The sequence below is a fragment of the Equus asinus genome, chromosome 1, assembly GCF_041296235.1.
Source record: "Equus asinus isolate D_3611 breed Donkey chromosome 1, EquAss-T2T_v2, whole genome shotgun sequence".
In the NCBI taxonomy this organism is placed as follows: domain Eukaryota; kingdom Metazoa; phylum Chordata; class Mammalia; order Perissodactyla; family Equidae; genus Equus; species Equus asinus.
Window position 1 is genome coordinate 120609922 of NC_091790.1, and position 26418 is coordinate 120636339.

General features: G+C 37.3%; 1 protein-coding gene across 31 annotated transcripts in view; it reads left to right on the forward strand.

Annotated features, from left to right (window-relative positions):
- UTRN (utrophin) overlaps nucleotides 1-26418 on the forward strand; it is a 478862-nt gene that overhangs the window by 234594 nt on the left and 217850 nt on the right. For 25 of the 31 annotated variants that reach the window (XR_011502522.1, XR_011502525.1, XR_011502539.1 and 22 more), the window contains one exon: nucleotides 15798-15987. Coding sequence is in view for 28 of the 31 variants with exons in the window: in XM_070506675.1 (XP_070362776.1) it covers nucleotides 15798-15987 (190 nt within the window). In the remaining 3 variants the exon portion in view is untranslated. Of the gene's footprint in view, nucleotides 1-15797; nucleotides 15988-21033; nucleotides 21652-26418 lie in introns of those variants that run through there. The other 6 variants (XM_044768697.2, XM_070506754.1, XM_070506766.1 and 3 more) reach the window with 1 other exon arrangement.

The window sequence follows — 26418 nt, forward strand, 5'->3', positions numbered from 1 at the left end:
GAGGCTGAGAACACATGGATCCAGCGCTAGACTCCTGAAATATACGATGTGTGTTTAGGGCTTCAACTAATTTATCTTTTCTTTCCATTGCTCTGTCTAATCAGTATATTCAGAGCAGTCTGAAATAGCATATGTGTTTATAAGAGAGATTTTTCTGTCACTTGAACACCTGGGATTTGAGGAACTATAAACAGTGGTTAGCATCTCTTTAAGATTGCATATTTATATTCATCGTCAGTAAAAAAGTGTTTACTTCCTGCATAGCACCGGGAATGCCTGTGTCTAAATGAAATTGTGGCTTCACACACATCTTTATATATTCAAATGCAACTGCCTGAAAGCTAATTTGACATGAAAACATATTTATTTTGCAGTGAATAAAATGAGTAATATTGGAACACCTTATGATATATATTACTTGTAATAAAGTATGGCCAACCGTTCAATAGCAGTTTGACATGGAGGTGTTTTATACATCTTTAGAATGTCATTTTTAGTTCGAATCTCTAATGTCGATTTTCAGAAAACTCAAAAGATTTATGAAGCAGTTTATGACCATGGATGTGTTGCTGTATACACCCAGGATTCTGGAGGAAATAAGACTGGAGTAGCAAATAAAAACTTCAAAGTAGTTAAAGCAGAATATAGTAATACAGAATATGTAATACAGATCTTTCTAGCATTTTAGGACAACTGTTTTCTTTTGTTGTAATAAGTTATTTGGATATACTGAGGATCTCAAAACTGAGTCAGGACAGGGAGTGAATTTAAAACAGCTTTAAAGTGCAAACTTCCAATTATAAGATAAATGAGTCCTGGGGAAGTAAATGTTCAGCTTGGTGACTCTAGTTCACAATGTTGTATTGTGTATTTTGAAAGTTGCTAAAAGTTCTCATCACAATTAAAAAATTTGTAACCATGTATGGTGATGGATGTTAACCAAACTTATTGTGCTGTTCATTTCACAATATACACATATATCAGATCATCATGCTGCACGCCTAAAACTGATGCAATGTTACATGTCAGTTATATCTCAATTAAAAAACCCAGCTTTTACCCTAAGAGAGATAGTCCCTAAGCATACTTTATCTGTATGTTTCCATAAATTCCATATATGAGAATTATGACTTTGTTTTTGTTGTAAACAATACGAGAAAAATTGATCACTTAGGAATGTGTGGCCTCTTTATTTAGCACCTCCAATTCTTCTTTTCACTTTTACTTTGTAAATATTTTAAGACAGCCTACAGCAGTAGTTAGATTAGATGGAAGAGTCAATTAAGAATGAATTATATTCTAAGGTGATCTGTCATTTATCCTAGCTGAGACAACCACAGCGTCCCAATTTTATGATAGTTACAAGTTGTTGTTCTTATTTTCTTTCTGCGTTTTGGGAGAAATAGGTACACCTATTAATATTTAGACATGATTTAGGCATATTGTCATCTATAAAGCAGGGGAGAATACAACAAAACTGTGGCTCATGAGATCCCTTCATGAGTGACAGGTGGGGTTTTTATGCCTTCAGAAGATTTTCTCTTTTAAATGCAATGATATTTACAGTTTTTAACTGTTCTAATTGGAGATCTTTCTATAACATGCAAATCTTTCCATAACATGCAAATCGTTCCTTATCTTCTTAAACAAAGTATGTGAACCTATATTAAATGTTTTTTGAATTCTTGCATTATTGTTGTAAAGATAGAATTAAGAAACTTTAAGAGCTGTGTGTGACCTTATGGTTTATCTAAACCAGGGCTTCTCAAAATTTTTTCATTATCAGCCCCCTAAGGAACTTGTTTAGATCCCACCCCCAAGAAATTTTAATACCACAGGTATACTATGTATTTGTTTCTGTACTTGATAGTTGTGCTTTTTACATAAAAAGAGTAAATTTTTCTTCCAACCTCCTCTACCCCCAGAGAGCCACGTATCACCTCCACTGAGACTGCAGGGCCTAATCTAATGCTCTCAGGCTTAGAGAAGTTCAATGACATGTTCAAAGTCACATACCACAGCCAAGGTGATATTTTCCTATGGTAAATTATGATAATGCTCTCCATGCTCTGAGTTCTGAAGAAGTGGTAGTAAATTTATTCAGGCTGCTATGCCTGATGAGATTTTGTGCTTTGTTTTTGGTGTATACATTTTATTGAGTGTCAGCGCATTGTCAGGCACTGTGCTAAGCTCTTCACATGCATTTTTTCCATTTAAATCTCACAACAACCAGAGGAGACCAGCCAGCATTTTCATCCACGCTGTGTCGGTGAATAAACTGAAGTACAGAGATGCAAGGGGATGCCCAAGATCACACAGCTCATTCCGGCAAATCTGGGATTGGAATCTGAACCTTTTTAACTGTGCATTCAAGCCCTTACCGTCCTTAAAAATGGTTTTATTTTTCTCCTTTGCTGTCAGAACGTCAGCTGTTGCTTCTGACTGCTCTGTGTACCCGCCTCTTGGATCTGTCTGTCATTCCACTTACTGTTTCTTATCTGTGTTGAGTTTAGAAACCAGATCTGATTAAAGATATGGGGGGCCTCTGCTAGGAATATTACGCACTTCAGTCTGGGGCCATTGTGTCCGCTGTAATGCCACCGAGAGGCCTTATACAGAGCTGCTCCCTTATCTCCCAGCCGTATTCTGATATGCATCATTGTTAGCCAAATTCTGGAGAAGTGAAGGGTTATTATCCTTGCACATGGGACGCTGTTATTGTGGCATAATGTGTGAAGTTTGATATCAGCTTTCAAAGAAACTGTTTTGTATGAATTACAATTGATCTAAGTAATTTGGCCATTCACAGTTGCGGGTCCACCATCCCTTATCTACAAGGCCAAAATCCAATACGCTCTGATAACAGAAAGCTTTGCATTGACATGAGGCTATTTACTATAGTCTTTGTAACTCAGTGTGAATAGCCTAGCCCTAGCTGCAGAAATATTAACGTGTTTGCTGCCTCAGACCCTACGTGGGGTTAATATGTCATATAGATACATTCATAACAATAGCTTTCTGATGTACAAAAACTTCTTAATTCTGAAACACAACTGGCTTGCTGATATTTTGGATTCTGTAAACAATAGAACCGTCTCTAACATTTTTAATTCATTGACACATCTTGACTACTACTCTTTTCATCTGTGAAAATTTTTTTCCCTACGTCTCTTAATGCCAGTTAACAAATTTTTTAGTGCAAATTGAGATAGTGATAGTTGAAATGTGCTTATAGTAACTTTTAGTGTGGATGCCTGATTTGGGTGTGAAGTGGCGTTTTAGCCCTGGAGTGCCCGTGTGTGTGCATATGTGTATGTGCACACACAGACTTGCATACATGCATGTGCATACATATAATCATCTATGCTGAAATACTGTAAAGGAAACGATACAATGTAACTTTATGCTATAAAGAATATCTTGTAGATGATTAATTACTCTGTGTTTTTCTCTTTGCCATTATCTCCCAAAAGCCATATTTACCTTGTCTGTGTTAAGGTGCTTCCTGGTTTGTACAGGCAGCACAGAAAGCACACGGGCTGTGGTCTCTTTAATACTTGATTAAAATACAAACTTACGCACTTACCATCTGTGTGAACCTTGAGCAAGTTATTTCAACTCACTGAGCCTCAGTTTCCTTGGTTTTAAAGTGGACAAGGTATCTAATGTCCAGGATTATTGTGAGAATCAAAAATTAAGTTCTTCATACGTGGTTGTGTGCTCTACAAAAGGGTAGCCAAATTATCATCATCTGCTCTGGCATATTATGTCTTCTTTGTAAATCCACTGCCCTTCAGTCTGTTTTACAGTATTGTCTGTAGTTAACTTAGCAGAAGGTTGGGTCATTTTCATTTGTTTGTTTATAGTCATTTTGAACAGTCTCAACTTAATACTAATGATAAAATAGTTGCTTGTCTGTTTTACTGAATATGGTATAGACCTTATAAACGTTTAGTACTGGATGAAATTTCTTAGAAAATGTCGTTTTCTTGGTTTGTGTCTTAATCCCTCCAGGCTGCTGTAATAAACTACTGCAGACTGAGGAGCTTATAAACATCAGAGATTTACTTCTCCCAGTTCTGGAGGCTGGAGGTCTGAGATCAGGGTGCCCATGGGGGGAGTGAGTCGCAGACCTCTCGTATCCTTACATGGTGGAAGGAATGCAGGAGGGCTCTTGGTCCTCCTTTAGAAGGGCGTTAATCTCATTCCTTCCATTATTTCTGTTATGACTTTTTTAGTAGAGATTGTTTATCGTCCTTACAGATTAGTAAAAACGAAGCGTTCTTCTTCAGCATTTTTCCATTGTTCGATTTGGTCAGTTCCTTTTAACAATGATGGGTAGGAGACACTCATATTGGAATTGTGTCCTGTGGCCTGAAATCAACCAGACTCAACTTCTCCGCCCTTAAAATGAATGCTGTAGCAGCTGTCATTCCCAAATCAATGGGCTTGGATGAAAAGTACAGACAGCCTATCCTTCCAGCCTGTACAGCAGTGTGAGGTTCAGAGATTTGGGCCAGTCAACTTCAATTTACCCTCTCAGAAGCCTCCTTCTTTCCCTGAAAGTCACCTTTACTTTTCTACCTGTTTCTTTCATTTTCATTGCTAGCATTTCGTTTTTGGTTTCCCTTCTGAGCTGGGAAGGAAACTGGCCAAGGAGAAAAGTGTAAAAATTATACTCTTCTGTATTTTCCTCTTCTGCTATATTATTTTAATATTTCAGATATGATTTTATTGCCTTTAAAAAGGAATTTTACGAACAATGTCTTTGTGTCATCTACATAAAAATGTTAACGTCTTCATTTTGTAAATATCAAGCTCAAGTATGCAAATATGTCTCCTTATATTAAACTCCATTTCAGACAAGCGGAAGGACCAGTGCCTGTAGTGTTTGTTTCTGCTTTCATTTGTTCCTTTTTGCATTAATTAGTGAATTAAATGTGTATTTATTTAGCCTCCTACTTGTCAAATTCTGTATCAGCCCTGAAGAATCAACTATAAACAATGCCCTGTGTCCACCCCCAGGAAGTGCCTTTCATAGGGAGAGCCAGGTAGTAAAGTAAGAAAATTGTAGGTGATTATTTTGGAGGAAAAGGGGAAATTAAGGAGGTGCTACATAAGAGAAAAACTTTTTAGCTTGGGTGAATTTAGGAAGCATGACCTAGAAGGTGGTGTTTAAGCTGATACAGTTTAAAAGGAACCATCCAAAAAAAATTCCAGAGTGCACAGCAAATGTAAAGTCAGGAGGCAGGAAAGAACATAGAATGTGATCGAAGTATAGAGAATAAAGGGGCAGGGGCTTGAGATGTGGGAGAAGATGGAGACAGAGCCCAGATCGTGCTGAACTTCGTAAGACATGGGGAAGGAGTTTGGGTGTTATAAGAACAAAGGAAAGCTATTGGAATTATTAGGCAAGAGAGTGACACAGTCTGATTTGTATATGTTAAATTTAATTCCTCTGGATCTTATACAGAGAATAGATTGTAGGAGTATAAGAGAATCATTGTGAAGACCAGTGAAGAACCAGCAGTTGTGGTCCAGGTGAGAGATGGTGGTACCTGGGCTAGTGTGTGCCAGCAATGGTGGAAAAAAGACGATGGCCTAGAGAGATACTTTGGAAGTAGAAAAGATGTCTTGATGGGTTAGATATATGGTTTGAGGGAGTGGAAACAATCAAAGATGGCACGTTGTAAAAAGATGAGTGGTGGTACTATTCACTGGGGAAGGCTGTGGGGTTTTTTGGGAGAGAAAAACCAAGAATTGGATTTTGATATGTTCATTTGAGATGCTTGTTAGATATCTAAGTGTATAGGTCATGTAGGCAATTGGGTATGTGAACCTAGAACTCCAATATTCTGGGCCTCAGATATGAATTCAGGAGTTCTCAGTATTTACATTGGGGGTAAAATCTGGGGTGAAATCACTAGGAAAATAAGTAAAGATGGAGAATAAAGAGGGCACTTGACTGAATCCATAAAGCCTAGAGTTTGGTGTTGGAGAAGAAAAGAGAAGACAACAAAAGGGACTGAGAGAAAGCTTCCAGTGAAGTAGAAAATCCAGGATTTGTGGTGTTCAGAAGTGGAGGGGAGAGAGCATTTCTAAGAGGGAATTGAGAGAGGAGAATATTTCTAAGAGGGAATGATCCACTGTGTTGAATTAGGCTGATAAATCAGAAAAGGTGACATAGAACACCATTTATGAGATTCCATGGTTTGGAGGTTACTAGCGGTTTTGAAAAGAGCAGTTTCAAGGGAGTGATGGGGCTAGAAAATGAGAAGAAGGTGAGGAAGTAGAAACAATTTGTGGAAAAAACATTAGAGAAGTTTGTGGTGAAGAGTGACAGAGAGACTGAGGAGTACCTGGAGAGACTGAAGGGTAAAGAGAGGTGAATGATTGTCTTTAGCTAGGACATGGTAAAGCATGTGCGTGTGCTTGTGGGATGATCCAGCAGAGGAGAGGCTGATGATGCAAGATAGAGAGCACAAGGAAAGAGGAAAGAGGAAAGCAAGTCCTTGAGTAGACAAGAAGGCGGCATCTGGAGGATTGAGTTTGGTAAGAGCTGGGATGCGTTTTCCACTATGGCAGGAAGGACAATGAGAAGATGAGTACAGATGCATGTGTTGGATTAGTGGTGGGAAGATGAAAGATTCCCTGTGCAGTGACTTCTGCTTTCTTTATGATCCATGGGACATGCTGTCATTGAGTTGGAGGTGGGACTGAGGAGATTTGAAGAAAGAGGATCAGATGTAAAATCAGAATCTTGGTGGGTGGGACAGAGAGCTTCCTAGGAGAACTTTACAGTATTGCTGGGCAGTGATGGGAGCGTGTGGTTTATAATAAGAAATGTGAAGGAAAGATAGCCTTGTGGTAGTGTTCCTTAGCAATGTCCCTCTACTCAGAAGCAAGTAGAAAGACTGAAGATGAAAAAGAGAGAGACAGGGCACAGGAAGGTATTTGTAAGGGAATGGAGACAGGGATTGCCTCTAGTCCATAATGGTGTCTGACGTGACCCTTTTCCTGGGTGGTGCAATTGCTCACTAGAACCGCGGCTTGGCAAGCAGATCTCGAGTTGGATTTCAGACTCCACTTACGTTGAGGCAGTGAGAAACCTTGATGACTATATGCAGGGACCATGGACCTGGCCATCAGTATATGAACATAATGGATAAATATCTTGTGCTTTGGGGGAGTACGATCTTGCCTGGAAGTAGCAATGGGAAGCAGGGAGGAAGACCCTTATTCCCACTGCTCGTCCCGAGGGATATAGAGTCTGAGAGAAAAAAGAAAAAAACTTCATTAAAAATTTGCAGATGAATTGATAGCCCTAGGGAAACCAATTCCACTTTATCTTAAGGTGAAGGGCTTGATCTGAGGGGTTGGGGATCTAGAACAGGTTTCTGGGCTTAATGGAGGAAGAACTTTGAGGGTGGACTGGGACAGATTAGGAGAGGCGCAGAGTCGTGCTGGAGTTATGGTCCAATATTGGTTGGCCAGTGAAGCCCGGATGTCTGACTTAGCTAAAAGGAAAATAGTTTGTGGTGAGATAAATCCCCTAATGGAAACGCCTCTGTGGTCTTGACTATCTATGGGGTGGATGTGGGGGTGGGGGTTCCTCTCTTGAGCTTCCCAAGTGGTGTGGCATCAGCAGCTTAGAACAGTCTGCTCAAGTCCCCTGGAGTGAAAGACCGTAGGTCATTGGGGATATCTGCAAGTGACTAATTCTTTATTAAATTGACTACATTTCCTCACAGCATGGTTTAATACATTTTCCAGCTAAATGTTATTTATTTACCAAAGAACACAATTACCTTGTAAAGATACCCATTAAAAATCTTGAAGAATTGTTTCATTGTATGTTTTCTACGTGCCACTCAAACTACTGATGCTACTATTTTCCACTCTAGAAGAGATAAATATATTTCATTTTGTGTGACTGTAAAGGTCACCTTTTAAGTATACTGAAATTTAGCAACATGTATCTATGAGTTTCTTAAGGTGCTCTTTTCCATTGAAGTAAAAAAAAACAAAGAAACATATGTATCTATTTGTGTTCACTCTTTTGACCAATTAGAAGCACATGTACATTCGATTAAACAATATGTCTTGTAGCTTAAAAATCAAGTATTATTTCACATCTTTAAAATAACATTTAAAAAAGTCAGTTGTGGGTGGCCATGTTTTGTTATGCTATAAAATAACTATAAGCTGTTTTGTAGCATATGATAGTTGCTTTTGTACCAGAAATCTCTTTACAAGCTGAGTTTACGTTTTAAAAATCCCAATTTCCTTTAATATAAACTATTATAAATCTGTCGCTTGTGTTCCTTAAGCCTTTTATGAGAAGCTATTTATATTTTCAATCTGCACCTTTTCTTGCACTAAAGAATTCTATGGTCTGTTACTTCTGTTTTAAGTAAGAATTTTTATTTCTGTTGAAGTTACCCTTCTAAACTTCAGATGTTGTATCTTTTAGATTTTCAGCCTATCCTTGTTCTTTATGATTTATGAGTTTAAAAAGATTTTTTAAAAGCCTTCTCTGCCTTTGTCTAGTAGCTATAATTTCCAAAACTTTGAATCGCTTTTTTTTCTATAATACTACCCCTTCCCCTGTATTCTCTCATTACGTTTCTCAGGACTTCCTCTAGCTCTGTTCTGATCTTTCTTGAGATGAGCAACCAAGACTGCCAGATACAAACTGCATTGAGAATCAGACTCATGGAAATTTGGTACTGCGTGTGAGCCTAGGGATCTTCCACAGTAATGCCGCCTGGCTCTTTTGCCGTCTGTACACTACTTATCTGTTCCCACCAGTAACATTTCATTTACATGCAGTGATGCTTAATGAAGCCGAATTTGAAGCTAGGGAAAGGGGCGAGAATGGAGGAACTCTTCTAGCAGGTTTTATAATCTGTGTGATGGATTATGAAGTTTTAAAAGGACCCCTGGAGATTCTGAAATGAGCTCTTTACTCATCTAGTCCAAGCAACTTATTTTAAGGATGGAAAAAAAAATTGGAGATTTGAAATGATTTACTCTAAGCCAGGTAAATAGGAAATGGCAGAGGTGGTACAATTAGGTCGATTTCTTGTGAGAGGAGTGCACACATGTCATGAAAGGTAATTTATTAGCCTGTGTGATAAAGTGTGCATACACATTCCTGAGCCTCTAATTTTAGGAATTATTTTTGGCCTTATGGTGGTACGGTAAATCATGTGAAATTCTTTGAAAATGGATAAATGATTCCTATAGTATCCAGTATACCATACTCTAGTGTTGAATCTAACTTAAAAAAAGACTAAAATGTGTGGTGTGGAGAACTGATACCTTTGAGCTATATTCTATTTGAAATTTCGTATGAAATTATATTAATTTTGAAAATCAAACCATAAATTAATATATATACACTATGATTATAACATTTTAAAATGTATATTTATTATAATATGAAGATAACTTGGATTGCTATGAATAGAGTTTAGTTTTAGTGTGTTTATTATTTTTAGTTGTTGACTGTATTCATAATAAAAAAAATCTGACACCAGATACATGTAAACTTAAAAAAAATTCTGCAGGACATTTATTAGCAAATTGCACATTTGCATGCTATAAGCAACATTAATTTCCTAGTATTTTACTAAATTCACATATAAGGTTAGGGGAAATATTATTTATTGAGTGTTTACAATGTCTTGTATGCTTATGTGTGTATACCTCATTTTCTTCTTAAAATATTGCAAGAAGGGAGATGTTATTCCTATGTTTGTATTAGTTTGTTCAGTAAGTACTTGTTGAGTTGCTACTGTCTGTAGGCCCTGGGGCTACCAGGTGCACTGAGGATTCAGAAGCTTTCAACAGATAAGAAAACAGTCACTTTGAGTCATGATTGGAGATGTAATGAGGTAGGCAGAGTAATGGTACCCAAAGTTGGCGAGACTATCTTGAATCATCTGGGTGCGCCCAGTTCCATCACATGTGTCCTTAAAAGTGGAGGAGAGATGCAGAAGAGTGGGTCAGAGAAATGTGATGTGAGGACTCAACCCAGTACTGCTGGCTTTGAAGATGGACGAGGGGTCCATGAGTCAGGGAATGTGGGCGGCCTCTAGAAGCTGGAAAAGGTGAGGATACGGATTCACCCATAGAGCCTCCACAAAGGAATATAGCCCTGCTGACAGCTTCATTTTAGTCCAATGAGCCCTGCGTCAGAAACTAACCCAGAAAACTGTGAAATAATAAACTTACGTTGCTTTAAGCCAGTAAGTTTGTGATGATCTGTTGCAGCAGCAATGGCATGGTAATAGCCATGGTAAGGGAAATCATGGGATGTTCTGGGATGAGGTATCATAGGTTTGGAAGGTGTCTACACCAAGTTCTGGAGGGCAAGTAGAAATAAACCAGGTGGGAAGGGGAAGGTTAGTCGGGGTGGGGGGAGAGGAAGGATATTTAAGTAAAGCTCTGGGTGTGACAGAGACAGTGACCACTTTGACGATTAGTAATTGGTTCGTTGTAGGGAAATAAAGCATGAGGCTTGGAGTTATGAGATGATTCTTGAGAGGTAAGCAAGACTCAGACCATGGAGAACCTTGTGTGCCAAGCGGAGTTTAGGGATGATGAAAATGATGCTTGAGGAGATAGGCAGCTGCCCAAGCTTTCACAGCTAGTCAAGGTGGAGCCTTGTCTGCCTTGATCCAAAACCTGTGTTCTTTGGTTTTATAACTAACAAAGTAGCCATCTCTTATATCATCTTAAAGTTGTTCCTCGGCAGTTTCCTACAAAGGGAATATTTTTCAGCAGAATGTCTTTTCCCACTGATGACTATTAGATAATTTGACAGGTTTGCAATAAATGCCCTAGTTTCTGGATTCAGAATGTTGCACTGGTCACGAAAGTGTGCGGCTGGTATTGCCTAACTCGCTGGACCCAATGCTGTCTAAGACCAAGTGATCATGATCCTCTTAGCTCACTTGTCCTTTGAAGCATCACTTTAGGATCTCCACTTCCCCTGCTAGCCTGGTCCTTTATGCTTGTTGGGTCTATAAATGTCTCTCATGTACAGGGAATCCTCTGACTTCGGAGTGAAGTCCTCTCACATATTTGCACCCTTTTCCCCTGGTCTGGGCGTTGTTAGGATTAATATAGCTAATCTGTAATGGTCTGTTTTTACATTCGTTGTTTATGACATAACCTATCATATACATATGAATATTCTTAAACATAAGGGATACTGACCCTGTAAAATGAAAGTACTTGATTTTACTAAATTATATAGTTACTAATTTTATGTGAGTGTTCTTATCAGAATCACCTATTCATGGTTGATTAATTGTGTGTGTGTACTCTAAATTTTTACTTTTTAGTATCTTTTGGGCACAGTCTTTATTTGGTTATTCTTAATGCTTTTTCTGTTGATGTTTTAAAAATTGAAAATATGGGCAAGGTTAGATGGAAGATTAAACACCACCACCACCACCAACCAAATGCTGGTGAGTAACTTCTAAATTTTAAAAATTAAAGAAATGTATGCAAATGATTACAAAAAAATTTAAACGTGCTGAAAGATTTATAACAAAATATAGTGGTTCTCTTACTGCTTCCCACATCCTCCTTCCTAGGCGCAACCACTTTCTCTCCTTTTAGCTTCTCCTTGCGTCATTTATACATTTCTATATTCTAAATAAAATGAGTATATCATTATCTTCCAATTCATCAATAGTAGTAGACATTGTCTATTGATATTTTATTCTGGTAAATATATAGGATATAGCTTTCTTATACCACCATTCTCTTTCCTTCTTTATCAGTGATTTTTTTTTCCACTTTTTTTTATCATGGTAAAATACACATAACATAAAATTTGCCATCTGAACCGTTTTTAAGTTTACGGGTCAGTAATATTGAATACTTTCATATTCTTGTGCAGCCATCTCCACCATCCACCCCTGTAACTCTTTTCATCTTGTAGAATGAAAACTCTATACCAGTTAAACACTAACTCCCAGCTCTCCCCTCCCCACAACCCCTGGCAACCACCATTCCAGTTTCTGTCTCTATGAATTTGACTACTCTGAGTACTTACCTCATATAAATCGAATCGTATAGTATTTGTGTTTTTGTGACTGGTTTATTTCACTTAGCATAATGTGCTCAAGGTTCATCCATGTTGTAGCATATTGCAGAGTGTCCTAAATTTTTAAGGCTGAATAATATTCCATTATATGTATATGCCACATTTTGTTCATCCATTCATCTGTTGATGGCCGCTTTGGTTGCTTACACATTTTAGCAATTGTGAATAACGTTGCTGTGAAATGGGTGCACAAGTATCTCCTTCACTTCTATTGGATGTATACCCAGAAGTGGAATTGCTGCATCATATGTTAATTTTATTTTTAATTTTTGAAATTTCCATACTGTTTTCCACAGTGGCTGTACTGTTTCATCACTGGATTTTTAGATAAGCAGATACTCTGTGTTGACATTATTATGCCTGTCTAAACATCATTAACAGCCAAGTGCTGAAGTTTACTATAATTTTGCTTCCTGTCTGTTTGTTTTACCTGAAATTAATAATTGCCTTGCTTTTATTTGCTTAGGTTTCTTTGCACCTATTACTAATTCTTCCCACACTTTCCAATGGCCTGACAGTATAATTTCCCACAAAGTCAATCACATTAAGCCGTCTGTCACTTCTAATATTTTTTCTTGGAGACATCTCTTCTGGAGACATGCTTTCTAGGCCTGCTGCACAGCCATAATCCTGGGGATTTTCTGTGCTTTCCTCTTAGTTTGGCATCCTTATTTCCTGGATTTCACAGTTTTTTTTGTCCTCGTTTGGGTTATTTCCTTGTTCTGTCACCGCGTACGTTTGCTTAGTTTTGTCAAGTTAAAACAAGAAACCCAGCAGTTGAAATGGTGATGGCCGCCCCCACGGGATCCAGTTTGGATTGGTCACCTTCTTTCCTGAGATCTCCTTTCACCCTTAGCATGTGAGCCTGCTTGCTTCTCCCTGTGTTGGATCTCTTGTTTTTATGCCTCTCATATTTTCTTCTTTCTTGGTTTACAAACTGACTTTTGTAAAGGACATCTCTCAGTATCTCCTTGAAAAATGGTGTTTGGGAGGTAAAGGCATATTATAAATAGATTGTCATTATTCTATAAATACTTATTATAAGACTGTAGTAAGGACTTTGGGAAATATGGAGATGTGAAAGACTGCTTCTGCCCATATTGAGTTTACAGAGTAGGTGGACAGACAAGAAATCTCTATGATGTAGTTAAAGTAAAATTTAAGACTCAAATAAGATCGTAATCCAAGGGCTTTTCCAGCATTCATGTGATTAATTTCTGTACAAAGGAGAGTAGTGACTTTTTATGAACTCAGAGCGAGGAAACCTAACTGGGCTGGGATGTTCTGAAGGAGGCAGTCCTTAACCCTCAGAGGATTGATTGGTAGGATTTTGATAAGTGGAGATGGTCAGAGGACATTTTTATGAGGATATAAAATTTTTGTTTGGATGCAGTGTTAAGAATATTCTAGATACAGAGGTGTATACCACTTTGACCTGAACAGAGTAGTGGAGAGAATTAGGGGGTAAAGCGGGAAACGTAGGTTAGTGATAGATTGTGGAAGACATTGAGGTCCAGGTGAAGCCATTTGAATTTATTCTGTAGGCAGCCAAATACTATCGGAGGTTTTTTAGTAAGATGAGGTTGATGACATTTCAGAATGTCATATAAATGGAATCATAGCATGTAGCTTTTGTGTCTGGCTTCTTTCACTTAGCACAATGCATTTGAGATCCATCCATGTTGTTCCATCAATCAGTAGTTTGTTTATTTTTATTGCTCAGTAGTATTCCATTTTATGCCTGTACCATAGTGTATCTGTTTACCAGTTGATGACATTTGGGTTATTACCAGTTTTGGCTTTTATGACTAAAGCTACTATTAACATTTGCACATGGGTTTTGTGTGGACGTGTTTTCATTTCTCTTGGATAATTACTTGGGAGTAGGATGGCTGGATTGTATCTTAAGTGCGTGGTTATAATAAATTGCCAAACTGTTTTTCAAGTGACTGTACCATTTTACACTCCTGTTTGCAGTGTATGAGAGTCTCAGTTACTCTGCATTCTCACCAGCACTTGCTATTAGTCATTTTCTCACAGCCATTCTAATATTGTGGTTTGAACTACATTTCTCTGATGATTAATAATGCTGAGCATCTTTTCATGTGCTTATTTGCCATCCATATATCTTCTATAATGATGTCTGCTTAAATCTTTTACCTATTTGTTTAAAGAATTTTTTTATCAATGTGTAAAAAAAGATACTTGTTCATTATAAATTCAAAGAATGCAGAAAAGTACAAATAGCAAATAAACTACCTTGACCTAGCACCCAGAAATAATTATTTTAATATTAAATTAACATTCCAGAAATTTCTTCCTCTGTCTATAAATGCAGATAGAAGGACAGATGGATAGATGGATGATGAATTGATGGATGAGTAGATGGACAAATAGAAAATATATATAAATGAGATCATATTACATGGACTGATTTTGTTTATTGTGATATAGTTCATATGTAATGAAATTCACCCTCTTAAAGCGTACAACTCAGTTGTTTTTAGTATATTCACCATGTCATGCAACCGTCACCATGCTCTTAATTTTAGAACATGTTATCACCTCAGAAGAAGCCCCATACCCATTAGCTATCAGTTCAAATTGCCTTTTAGTTCAATGCTAGGCAACAACTAATCTGCTTTCTCTCTATGGATTTACCTCTTTTGGATATTTCATATAAATGGAATCATACAACATTTGGCCTTTTATGTCTGGTATCTTTCACTTGGCATAATGTTTTCAAGGTTCATCTGTATTGTAGCATGTGTCAGTATTTAATTCCTTTTTGTTGTGAATAATATTTCATATATGAGTATATTACATTTTGTTTATCAGTTCTCTCAGTTGATGAATATTTGGGTCGATTCTACTATTTCGCTATTATAAATAATAATGCTATGAACATCTGTGTACAAGTTTTTATGTGGACCATGTGTTTTCACTTCTCTTGGTTTTAAATGCTTAGGAGTGAAACTGTTGGTACCGATTTTAAGATTAAATTGTTTTCTTATTATGGACATTGAGGTTTTATAGTTTTAAAGGTTGAATTTACAAGTGTGTGTATCTCTTAAATCATGGAAATCCAGGTCATTCTAAGTTTTAATTTTGATGTGGATTAATGGAAGGTTTATAAAAGTTTGATTTTCCAGTGTCTTCCAAATATAATATTATTAAATCAGCTTAAAGAACCAATTTGCATTGATCTGAGTTGTTTAAAACTATGTATAGTAAGCCCTTTTGTTTTTATTTTGTCTTAAATATTTCTGTATATTTGACTTCTTCCTAGAATTCATTTAGTCACTCGTATGAATATTTATTGATATTGCTGTTTGAGTGTCAGGCATTAGACTAAGGTATTGAAATAAAATGTATGGGGAATAACTTAATGTACAATCATGAGTTGTAAAATGTAGTCATAATTATTTTATGATATGGATGGGATTTTGTTAATATTTATGTGTCTCTCTCCCACTCTTCTCACAATTCACATTAGTCCTCCCATTGAGGATTATTCAAGACACACATATCAATAAATCTCCCAGTTACGTTAGGTACTTAAGTCAGTGAAGGTTCCTGGGAGGCTGTGTGTTAATTTCTTCTGTAGGGTGTGCGTGATGTGGACTGTCACACTGTGAGTAATGGAGACATCCTGTCGTGTTGTTATTTGCAGCATCACTGACAGACAGAGTGCCTTGGAAGCTGAGCTGAGGACGGTGCAGGCCTCTCGCAAGGATCTGGAGAACTTCCTAAAGTGGCTGCAGGAGGCGGAAACCACAGTGAACGTGCTGGCAGATGCCTCTGAGCGGGAGGATGCTCTGCAGGACACTGTCCTGGCCAGGGAGCTCACACAGCAGATGCAGGCAAGTGCACCGGCAACTGCAACCAGTATTTTCAATTTTGCTTTTGATCCATCTACATGCAAATTTATTGCTGTTAAAAGGTGAGGTTATCCCCTTAGTGTGTTATGAAATCCATGCTCCCCTGTGAATAATTGGTTTCTGGAAATAAGATGGATAAAATACTTTTACTTAATGGAGGAAACATACCTTGCTTTATGGAAGTAATAATTGTTTATTTAGACTTATAAGCTCATAGCTATGCTGTTTTCTGTCATTTTAAGCCCTATTACAGTTAGCGATATTGAATCCTAAATTATAAGAACCTTTCCTCTTAATATGAAGTTGTTTCTTTCTCCATTTATTATAAATATTTAATATAAAAGCTGCAACGGCTGTATGGCTTAGTTTACAACTAAAAACATTGGGCTTGAAGGCATTGCTTTTACATCCTTAGCTTGATGGCTATGACTGTATATAAAGTCTGGGGCTCAAGTGTTTCTTCTACACGAAATGGGAGACTACAGCATCTTTCTTTTAAACAGATTTATGAGGAATCTTATGAAGCATCTCTGAATCCTTTTTCTGCCCCCAGAAAGTACAACTGGCCTCCGTGTCCTTGAATTTCCCCTCTTCTTTGTGTAGAATGGCCTTCTCTGGCCGGTCACAGGCCTTCGCACTTAGAGCTTGGTTTCAAACCTATTATAATGGAGAAGTCTCCTCGTCCACCACAGTTTTATGTCTGTTTGCTTCTTTATGTCTTGTCATTCTCCCATCGTTTTGACACTTGTTATTTCTGATATGCTTCTGAACTCATGATCCAGTGTCATCTGATGAGTGCTGCCTCCTCTCCCAGTTAACCACATGGTCCTTCAAGGGCAGGGATCACGTTCTTCCGTACTGTTGTCTGCACAGTGCTCTGTGTGTAGATTCTAAGTAAATACTGACCACTGCCCTTGGACCCTAACTTCGCCATTATGAAATTCAATGTGATGACCTTTTTGAATTCTTTTTTAGTAATGATTTTCCCTTGAAACTTCTAGTGTTAACAAGTATCTCGATATTTACACAAATGTCCTGATTTAGGTAAAAGGTACAGAAGCTTTCTTGGAACTGTTCTTATTCCTACAAATTTTCTCTAAGCTTGAAATGGTTTTCATTAAAAAGTTAGAACATTTCTTTTTAAAAGAATAGACTTATTTGTAATTTCTCTGCATAAAGACTAGTAGGATGTGTTGTGGTTGATTTCTCAAGATTAATTTAATGAAAATCTATGTCTGCTTACACCACTTCTTATTTCTTATTCATGGCATAATACACTTGTGACTTGGTAATGAGAGTGACCAGGCAAGTATTCAAGTTCAATCTGTTCTTTTGTCTCACCCTCTAGAATCTCATGAGGTCATCATAAATGCTAATTGATGAAATATTTAGCTATCGTCTCATTTTCAGTGGATTATGGAGGGCTCTAAATGTGGGTAGATGCTAGAATATATTATTTTTTATGACCTCACAGCTATAAGCCTGACCTAAATCTGCTCCCGGAGACTTAATTTGTGCAATGTTGTTAGGCTCGAAAGATACCTCTCTCTCTGCACTTGAGTAGGTAGCAGCTGAGAGACAGTGAGCGGAGGAGGCTGGGGATGAGCCTTGGCGGGGCAAACACAGATCTGTTTTAGGGTTTAGTAGTGTCTTCTGATGCATTTCATCTTGGGATATATTCTTCCCATAGCCAAACTCATCTCAATATTTAATGAATATTCAAATTGTGGAAATAAATGTAAATAGAGATGTTTAAAATCTTTCTAAATAAAAATAGCTAAGCACAGGATTACTTGTCTTGTGGCAACCAGCCTTAAGAAAGGTGGCTGACTAAAATACATTATAGCATGTATAGCAAATGCTTCTCAAAAATAATTTAATATTGCTAAAATAGTCTGTCTTGGCTTATAGGAAGTATTAAGGAGGACATTTATTAAGAGCCTATTAAAATCTCTTTGTTTATCTCTTTGCTTATATGTTTAGGATGTTTCACGTTATGGTAATTTGCATGATTTTTCATTCCTTTGCTCCTTTATTAAATGTTCTTAATTTTAAAACATTCTCTCATTTTATTAAAAAACAATTCCATGGCTTTATTTTTGTCACCTTATTGACTGATGATTGTTAGAGGCCTAGTACCTTTTGCTGAGTATTTCTGAGGCAAGAGAATTTTAATTTTCCTGTGGGCTTTTGTATTAATGATGTTCCTTTTGTGTGAGTGAACAGATAATTAAAATGAAAACTTGTTTGGAGATGGAAAGATGTTGAAGAAAATGCATATACAAAAGCAGCTGAAATCATAAAATCGATTTTCTGGTGGCCTGGTGGGAGATGGTGGCGTGGGCAGTTTCTGAGCACACCATGAAAGATGGAATGGGGACCTTGGCATATGTGTGCTGTGTGCACATGGGGTGTATGTAGGATTGCTTGCATGACGTACTCACTGGTTGTACTTACTTTATGTCTTATGACAATTGGATGCAGTTATGGGTGTATCTTATGAAGAAGAAGAAGTTTATTCCATATTCAACTTAAGGTAAATTTTGATAAAGGATAGTTTGGAAGCACAAGGAAGATGAAGATTAATTTCTAGGAGTAGGATATGATGCATGCCATTTCGGTTAAGGATGGATGACCATTTGGATTTATGTATTTGGTTTCATTGCCCTGCTGCAAGGCGGTTAGGTTTTACTCCTTGGCAGAAGACTGTTAGCAGGAGAAAACCCAGTCCTTCGGAGACTTTCAGGAGAGAGAAGCTCCTGGATTGCTGAGTGGTCCAGATCATAGAGGATCTTGTATGACTTGTTAAGTATTTTGTACTTTAACTTGGTGGTAATGGAGAGAAGTCGTTAAAGGATATTAAGCAAGAGAGTGATGCAATGAGATTTGTGTTTTATAAGAATCTAGCTGATGGAATTATGAAGAATGGATTTGAACTAGACAAGACAACAGAGCAGTCTATTAGGATATCCTTGTGGTCATCTGGTCAGAGGTGATAATGACCAGAAATGAGGCCATGGCAGGGGGAGTAGACCCAAAGACTTGATAGTATGGGTAGACCGAAAGAAGGAGAAGGAGTAGACAGAGAAGATTTCCAGGGGGTATTAGACCATGAGATTGGGAATACAGGAGAAGAAAACGTCAGGGCAGTGGTGCAAGTGAGTGGGGAGTGTGATGGGATGGTAAACCCATTTGACTGTTGAAATGAGGCATTGAGTATCATCCAGGAGGAGATGCCTGGTATGCAGTTGTCACTATGGATTTGTGGTCAGATGACAGAATTTGGCCAACGATGCAGAAGGTTTTTTTGCTTTTGAATGAAACTCTATTATTGACTTCCCAATCAGTTTCTCTCTTAATGCAAATGCATTTATTCTGAGTTTTCATGCCCACATTCTAGGACATTATCATCATTTTAATTATATTTTAAGATGTAAGCTTTACATTTTAGCAGTAGCAATTAATTGAGATGCTCTTATTCCTTCTTGGATGAAACCCTGCTGCCCTGCTGCCTTTCGGAGGTGGTCTGTTTGGTCTTATAGTAGATGGCTGTGCTTGCTCTCTAACGGGATGTGTTTGGGGATGATTATGTTTTCATCTCCTGTGTTTTCTTTCAGCCTAATTTTCATTGTCTTGTCCCACAGGCGCAGACTTTGATAGTTAGGATTCTTTCAGATCGTGCCCAGTACCAAGCTCCATACCCAGCGTGGTTTTTTGGGGTAAATACCTGTATTGTGAAAATTTCACCTGCTGTTTCAGGGATGGGAATTACAACTTCATATTTTTTTTGCGTAACAGTTTTATTGACTATAATTCATATGCCGTACAATTCATCCATTTAAAGTGTACCAGCCCGTTGTGTGCAGTATATTCACAGAGTTGTGTAACCATCACAATTCAATTAGAACATTTTCATCCCTGAAAAAAGAAACCTGTACCCCTTAGCTATCAATCCCCCATTGCCAACTCCTCAGCTCCCCACCCCTGAACCAACACGAATTTACTATTTCTATATATTTGCCGAATAACTTAATATTTTTTAGTTACATCATTAATTGACTACCTCTTCTGATTTTGGCTTTATGTGGATATTTTGACATTGTTATCCTGTCCAGAAGGAGGCAGTATAGGTTCTCAGAATAGACCCACAGGGGAAAAAAAAAATACACAAGCAGCCCACAAAAATACTACTTGACAAACATAACTATCTAAGATCCAGTGCAGGAGTCTAAATCCTGCTAAACCGAAGGACTGAGAAGGCAGAGGAAGTGAAAGAAGAGAAACACAGACTTTAAAATGCTGCATTTCTTTTAAAGAATTGTGACGGTGGTAGAGAAAGGTGAAAATGCAGCGTTATCAGACTGTTAGTTTGAGCAGGACACTGATGATGAGAAACGTCTGGGTTCTATTTCTGGCTGCGCTCTTTGACCCAGTCATTTAATCATCCTGGGTTATTTTGTTCTTTTCCTAACAGCTCTTCACCCCCATTGGTGTTTATCATGGTATTCAGGCTGCAGTAGAAAATGTGTCTCAAACATGTACACATGCATATAAAAGGCAAAAATTCTGTACTGGGTTTTTGCTTCATATAATCGTGTCTTATATTTCTGACTCATAAAATGCAAACAGCTTTATGGCAAATAAAATGAGATCGTGAGGATGCTGTGTAAAGGGAACCGTGGTCATTTGGAACGTCGGTAGTCGATTACAGACTTTCTTTGTTTTTTATTAACTTTGCTGTTTAATTAGAGGAGTCCTAACTGAACAGTGGGCGCTCGCTTTCTAACGGCTGTCTTCCTAGGTAGGCATCCGCGAGCCGGCGGCCGGCTCTGCTTTCAGGGTATCTTAGGTAACACCAGAGACCCCCTGCAGGTATGTTTTGTTTTGTTTTGTTTTAGGTGGTCTTGTTCTGAGACCTGCCTGGAGGTGATTTATTAGCACTTAATGTGTGGGCTGATATCATTAGAGGCAGGTACCCTTCTGCTCTTCTCAAGATTTATAACAGTCAATTCCCTCATCCCACAGAGCCCAGTCAGAGCTGCGTTTAGCAGCCAGGGAGTGAACACATCCTTCTTTCGAGTTAGAGAGTGATTGCCCCTCGATCTCTTCGTCTGAACCACTACAAGGCAGCCACGGTGGTGCTGGGTGGAATCTCTGCTCCCTGGGGATGGCTGCTTTGTATCTGCAGCTTCAGTGTTTCACTTAATATCCTTTTTGGCTTCTGAGCAGCTCCTCTCCGGCAGCAGGCAGCGTCAGCTTGCCTCATTTTCTGGCCATGCTGGGCTGAGCAAGTACTGGCTGTGAGCATCTGCTGGGGGCTTTCTGTGTGGCGTTTGTATCTGTTTTTAAATTGAGAAGAAGTTGAAGGAATACCAGCCTCCTTTTGCCTAGAACCTAAGCCCCTGTATCTTTCAAATGCATTTCTGGAAACGAGCATGCTCAGAGAACTGGCAAATCATTGTCCAGTGACCGGGAGGAGATGATCATTGCTCTTCATTTATAATGCAAATTCTGAGGTGTCTCCAGAAGTGTGGTAAACTTAAAATGATGGCTGTGGTGAGAACGTCTCTGCAGAAAGTTGTGGTTTTGTTACATCGTTTACAAAGGATGGCAGTTTCTTCTCCTCGGTATCAGAAGCTCTGTAAGGTAACTGAGTGATTGAAAATGAGGATCTTGGGTGTCTGACAATTCTGTTTCTTGGGCTCAAAAACTAATCCATGTCAGGGTTCTCATCAAGGAGAGATTCCTTTTGTTAGTAACTGATTGTGAAAGCTGTTAAAGTGAATTGCTTGATTAAATTTTGTTTTAGACAGGAACAAGCACTCTTTTATTGCATATTTTATTTTGCAGTTGACAAAATCTTGTCTTCTGAGAAGGGCTCGTGAACTGTTTGGAGAAAATATGGCAAAACTGCCTTCATTAAGACCTGTTAACTCTGTGATACTTTGCAGCGTCTTAATATTGAATGGCACATTAATCTCATGTATATTTCAGTAAATTTAAAAGAAGAGTGAATTTTTCAGTAGATTACTTAAAAATTGTCCATCCTTTTGTAGCTAGTTTTTTTCAATTAAAAAGAATAAAGCATATTTAGAAACTACTAGACTTAATCTCATCATAAAATACTCCCTATATATTATAGTTAAACTTGAAGAACTTAATTTTATTTGGACGGGTGGATTAAGTGCACTTTCAGGAGGCAACTTGTTTGACAGTTGCAAATTGCAAATACTACGTCATCCTAAACATAAACCATGAAATGAGCTCTTGTATTTTTTTTAAAAGTTAGCTATTGTATTTTTGATTATAGTTTTGTTTATACTGTGTTCATACTATCTCATTACTTTTGTCGAAAATCGGAGTGATTTAATAACAAAGAAAGGAAGGGGTTTTATCAGGCATGTTCAAGCAATTTATACAGCACCGCAGTACCACATTCTTGCTTTATATCATGTTCTCAGTACCATTCCCAAGACTGTATCTTGTTGCCTTGCTGGCTGCCCGAACTCACTTGTAACTGCAACAGCTGTCTCTAGAACAGTATGATTTTTCTGATGACATGTAATATGACATGTCCAGCCCCTAAACTGTGCACATTATATGGCAGTGGAGTAGGGTGGAAAAGCAGTAGTCTATTAACTTTATCATATTTTTATTTCTTACAGTTTGGTCAATTAAATGTATTTCTGTTTGGAAACTTTGTTTTCTTGAACATTTTGAGAAGACAAGTTAGGGGTAGTGGGCATTCTTTGCAGAAATATTTAGAAGTGTTTCTTTTGCATAAGAAGTTAATTAAAACTTAATGCCACAATTAATTCACTTGTAAAAATTCATAAATTAATTATTTCAATGTGTTGTATGTTGGTCCACTCAGAGAATAAGTTTATTCTGGTAAAATAGTTATGTATTTCATGAAAAAGCAGTTTTGATAATAGAGAAGAAAAGCTCATTCACTAATGCATGTTATTTTCTATTTTTAACTACAAGTATGAATATATAAAACATCCTTTTTTTAATTAGCCGGGTCATTTTTCTGATCCATTTGTATGCATACTTTCACAAAATCAGGTATTTTTCTCAAGTCATGTGACCAAGGTATTAAGGTAGTCTGTTGTATGACGCAGTAGCAGTTCGAATACTGGAAAAAGTTGATCAATTAGTTTCATAATTATTCCCCAAATAAGCACAAGTTAAGTTACGAAACTCTTTGGGTAAGTTAATTTCCATCACAAGTGCTCTTTGGGCAGACTTCTTGAGATTTATAATTTCCTAAAGAAGCCATTAAAATTTAAATGTTTCAAATAAATGTTACTTTTTTTCTTTTAGGAACTTAAAATTTGTATCATTTGCCGTTAAAATGTTATCTTCCACACGTCTTTTCTCAGGTGCAAAATTAACTGCCCAGATAATGAAATGAGAAATATACAATTCCAGTACTTTCCAGCAGGTGTCAATATAAGGCAGTGATATATGAGATTTTGGCTAAAGAACTGGAAATCCAGAATGGGAATTGGCAAAATTACTATGAAATAAATCACTTAGTAAGAAATATATTTTGATTTCTTGGTTATAGTTTGAAAACTGATCTTAATTCCTGAACTATATTACTTCATATGATATAAATAAAAGTTTTAGTTGCAGAATTAAATATTAATTAACAGGTGCCATCTCAAATACTGACATAGGTGTTTATACCAACTGAAAATACTTAATTGTATTTTAATTATCAACAGTCTGTGTGTAGTACTTAAAAATTTAAATTTATTTGGTATTTATTTGCTTTAAGACACTGTAAATTCTGTTCCCCTTAAAATTTAGATGCTATCATGACTTGCCCTCTCCCTTTTCCTCCTACATTCTCTAAATTTAGTTTCTTAGAAAGGAAATGCTATAACTTTCAGTGTCTCTTCATAAAAATATAGAGGCAGTCTATTGTAAATACATTTACAGACTGAAGTGAATAAGAAAAAAATGTTGCATCATCTAAGGGGGACGTGACTATATTAAATTGTTATTGGCATTTTGAAATCCAGTATCTGTTAATATTTTATCCCCTTTTCATTCCTCTTTAGGATCTCTATTTTTACATATTATATGGAAATTCAGTCTTTCATCAGACTTTTTTGTGGTCCCTTGTCTTTCTTTGCTTCTGTTGGTACCTTTCTTGTCTATCGGAAAATAGCTTATTTGTTACACAATTGGAAATTTGTGTCGCATATTCTCATTTTGTGGTTTTTGATGTATGTTTAAAGAGGGGGGAAGAAATGAAAAGAAGCACTTGGAATTCATGGCTCTCAGAGTTAAAATGTACTTTTCCTCTCTCTCAATGTATTTACACATTCACTTATATTTTTTGTCTTTAAAAATATTTCTTGCTGGTTATACATTCCATGAAATTTGGGCAGGAAACTGAAACATAAGGGCTGCTTACTTAGAGGTATAATTAGCAGCATTGAAATTGCCCTGATGACCTAAGATCACCTCATGCTGGACGCCAATTTTTCCAGATCTGGTTTGGATTGCTTAGTTCCTTTAAAATATTAATAACTATAAAAAATAGCTTTTCTTCTAATAGAGCACAGTAAAAACTAAGGTGAATGTAAATGATTCAAACAATAAAACTGACTTTCATTTGTTTTCACTGTTATCTGATTATTTGGGGATATTTTATCATTAAATCTTTGCACTAAAAGCTGATTGAATTTATACTGAGTCAGAAGGGAATTTAATGAGTCCTATTTTCTTTCTTAGTGCCAATTTTCATAAAATATTTATTAATTGAGGACATGGTCATAGCAGCTTTTTGTAAAGTAGACTGAGATATGAATCATTGTGAAAAATGAAAAAAATATAAAACTAGTGTTATAAATTGAATTTCTAATGGTTTAAGCATTTAAAAATTTTCCTTTAAGTAATATAACTTCTATTTGCCTGCATATGTATATGTGTATTTACATATATATATATATTTACATATATATATATATGTAAATCACTTTAGCTTACATGGTTTTAATCACTTCCAAACTTTTTGGATATGTAGTTCTGTCAGTAAAAATATTTTAAACATACACACACACATATTCACTTAAAAATTATACACGTATGCTGTGGCAAAATCACGCACTAAATATTAGCAGAGCACAGTTTTTTTCTTACTTTCTACTATTTTCTTCTTGCACTCCAGTCGGTTCTCATTTTCTCTCCATGTGGTACACACACCATTCTGGTGACCACTCATTCACAGATACAGTGAAACCATGTCTGCTCCTAGCCTAGCCTCCTGGAGCACTTAGCTTTTCAGAATGGTGCTGATCTGAAGTCATCCCTGAAAAGCCATGTCTTCTGTGGTCTCAGAGCAGCTGCCTCTGAGTACTCTGTGAAAACTGGAAAGAGACCAGAAGATTCCCCCCAGCAATCTGGACTGACCAGTGATGTCTACAAAAGGCTTGCTTTGTGTGTGCGTGTTCGCATGTAGATAGCAGAGAGCTGTGTGGAGGCTTATGGTGCCAAGGGGTGAGGGTGTCTGACTACAAGGCACATAGTCTCAGAACAGGTTTTCAGATTCATGATGAAGTAAGCTCACACACGACATTTTCCATCTACATGTGTGAGTCCCCTTTACCTAGAGGTAGTTTAGGTTGAATTACGTGTTTTTTAGGAAGACGTGGAATGGAATGGTGTATTTTCAAAGGATTTACACCACATATAGTTAAATTTTATATTTTTTATTCCCCAAAATTCTGCTACTATTTTTTCAGATGGAAAACTGTTATCTTTGAATAATGAAATCCTTAAGTGTTCTAGAGCAGTGGAGCTTTACTTTGTCATGATCTGAGTGTTGAGATGTATATATTTTAAGGCCAACTCTTAGATTCCCTCAGTTTCTGTCCATAATCCAATCACACGCCTATCGTTTAAACCATATGAAAGATCAGAGTCATGGTCTCTCGCCTGGACGTAGAACTCCAGTTGATCATATGAGCATTGCCTCTTCTTGGTTTTATGAAAAACTCTTGGTTTGGTTAGTTCAGAAAATTTGTGAAAGCTGAGGTATATAATGGAGAAATATGCCAAAGTGCCAAATTTGCCTACATCTGTCTACACTGGTGCCTTAGGCATGTTGCGTCTGAGGTGGATGGACACCTGGGAAGGTTATGTCCCTTACTCTCTCTCTCTTGCTGCCCTCCCTCAGCGGGTTGAGGCTACAGATGGAAGGGGAGTGGGTCAAGAGAGACAAAGCCTACATCCCTACTTGTCATCAGATACTTTCTCATGGCTTCCAAAAGCAACAGCGCCATTTTAGGTGACTTCCTGGTCTCTGTTTTGCCATAGCTCCCCAAGTCACTGTGTATATCCAAATTATTTTTAAAAAGTTATCTGATTAACACTTTGTTAATCATGCTCTCAATG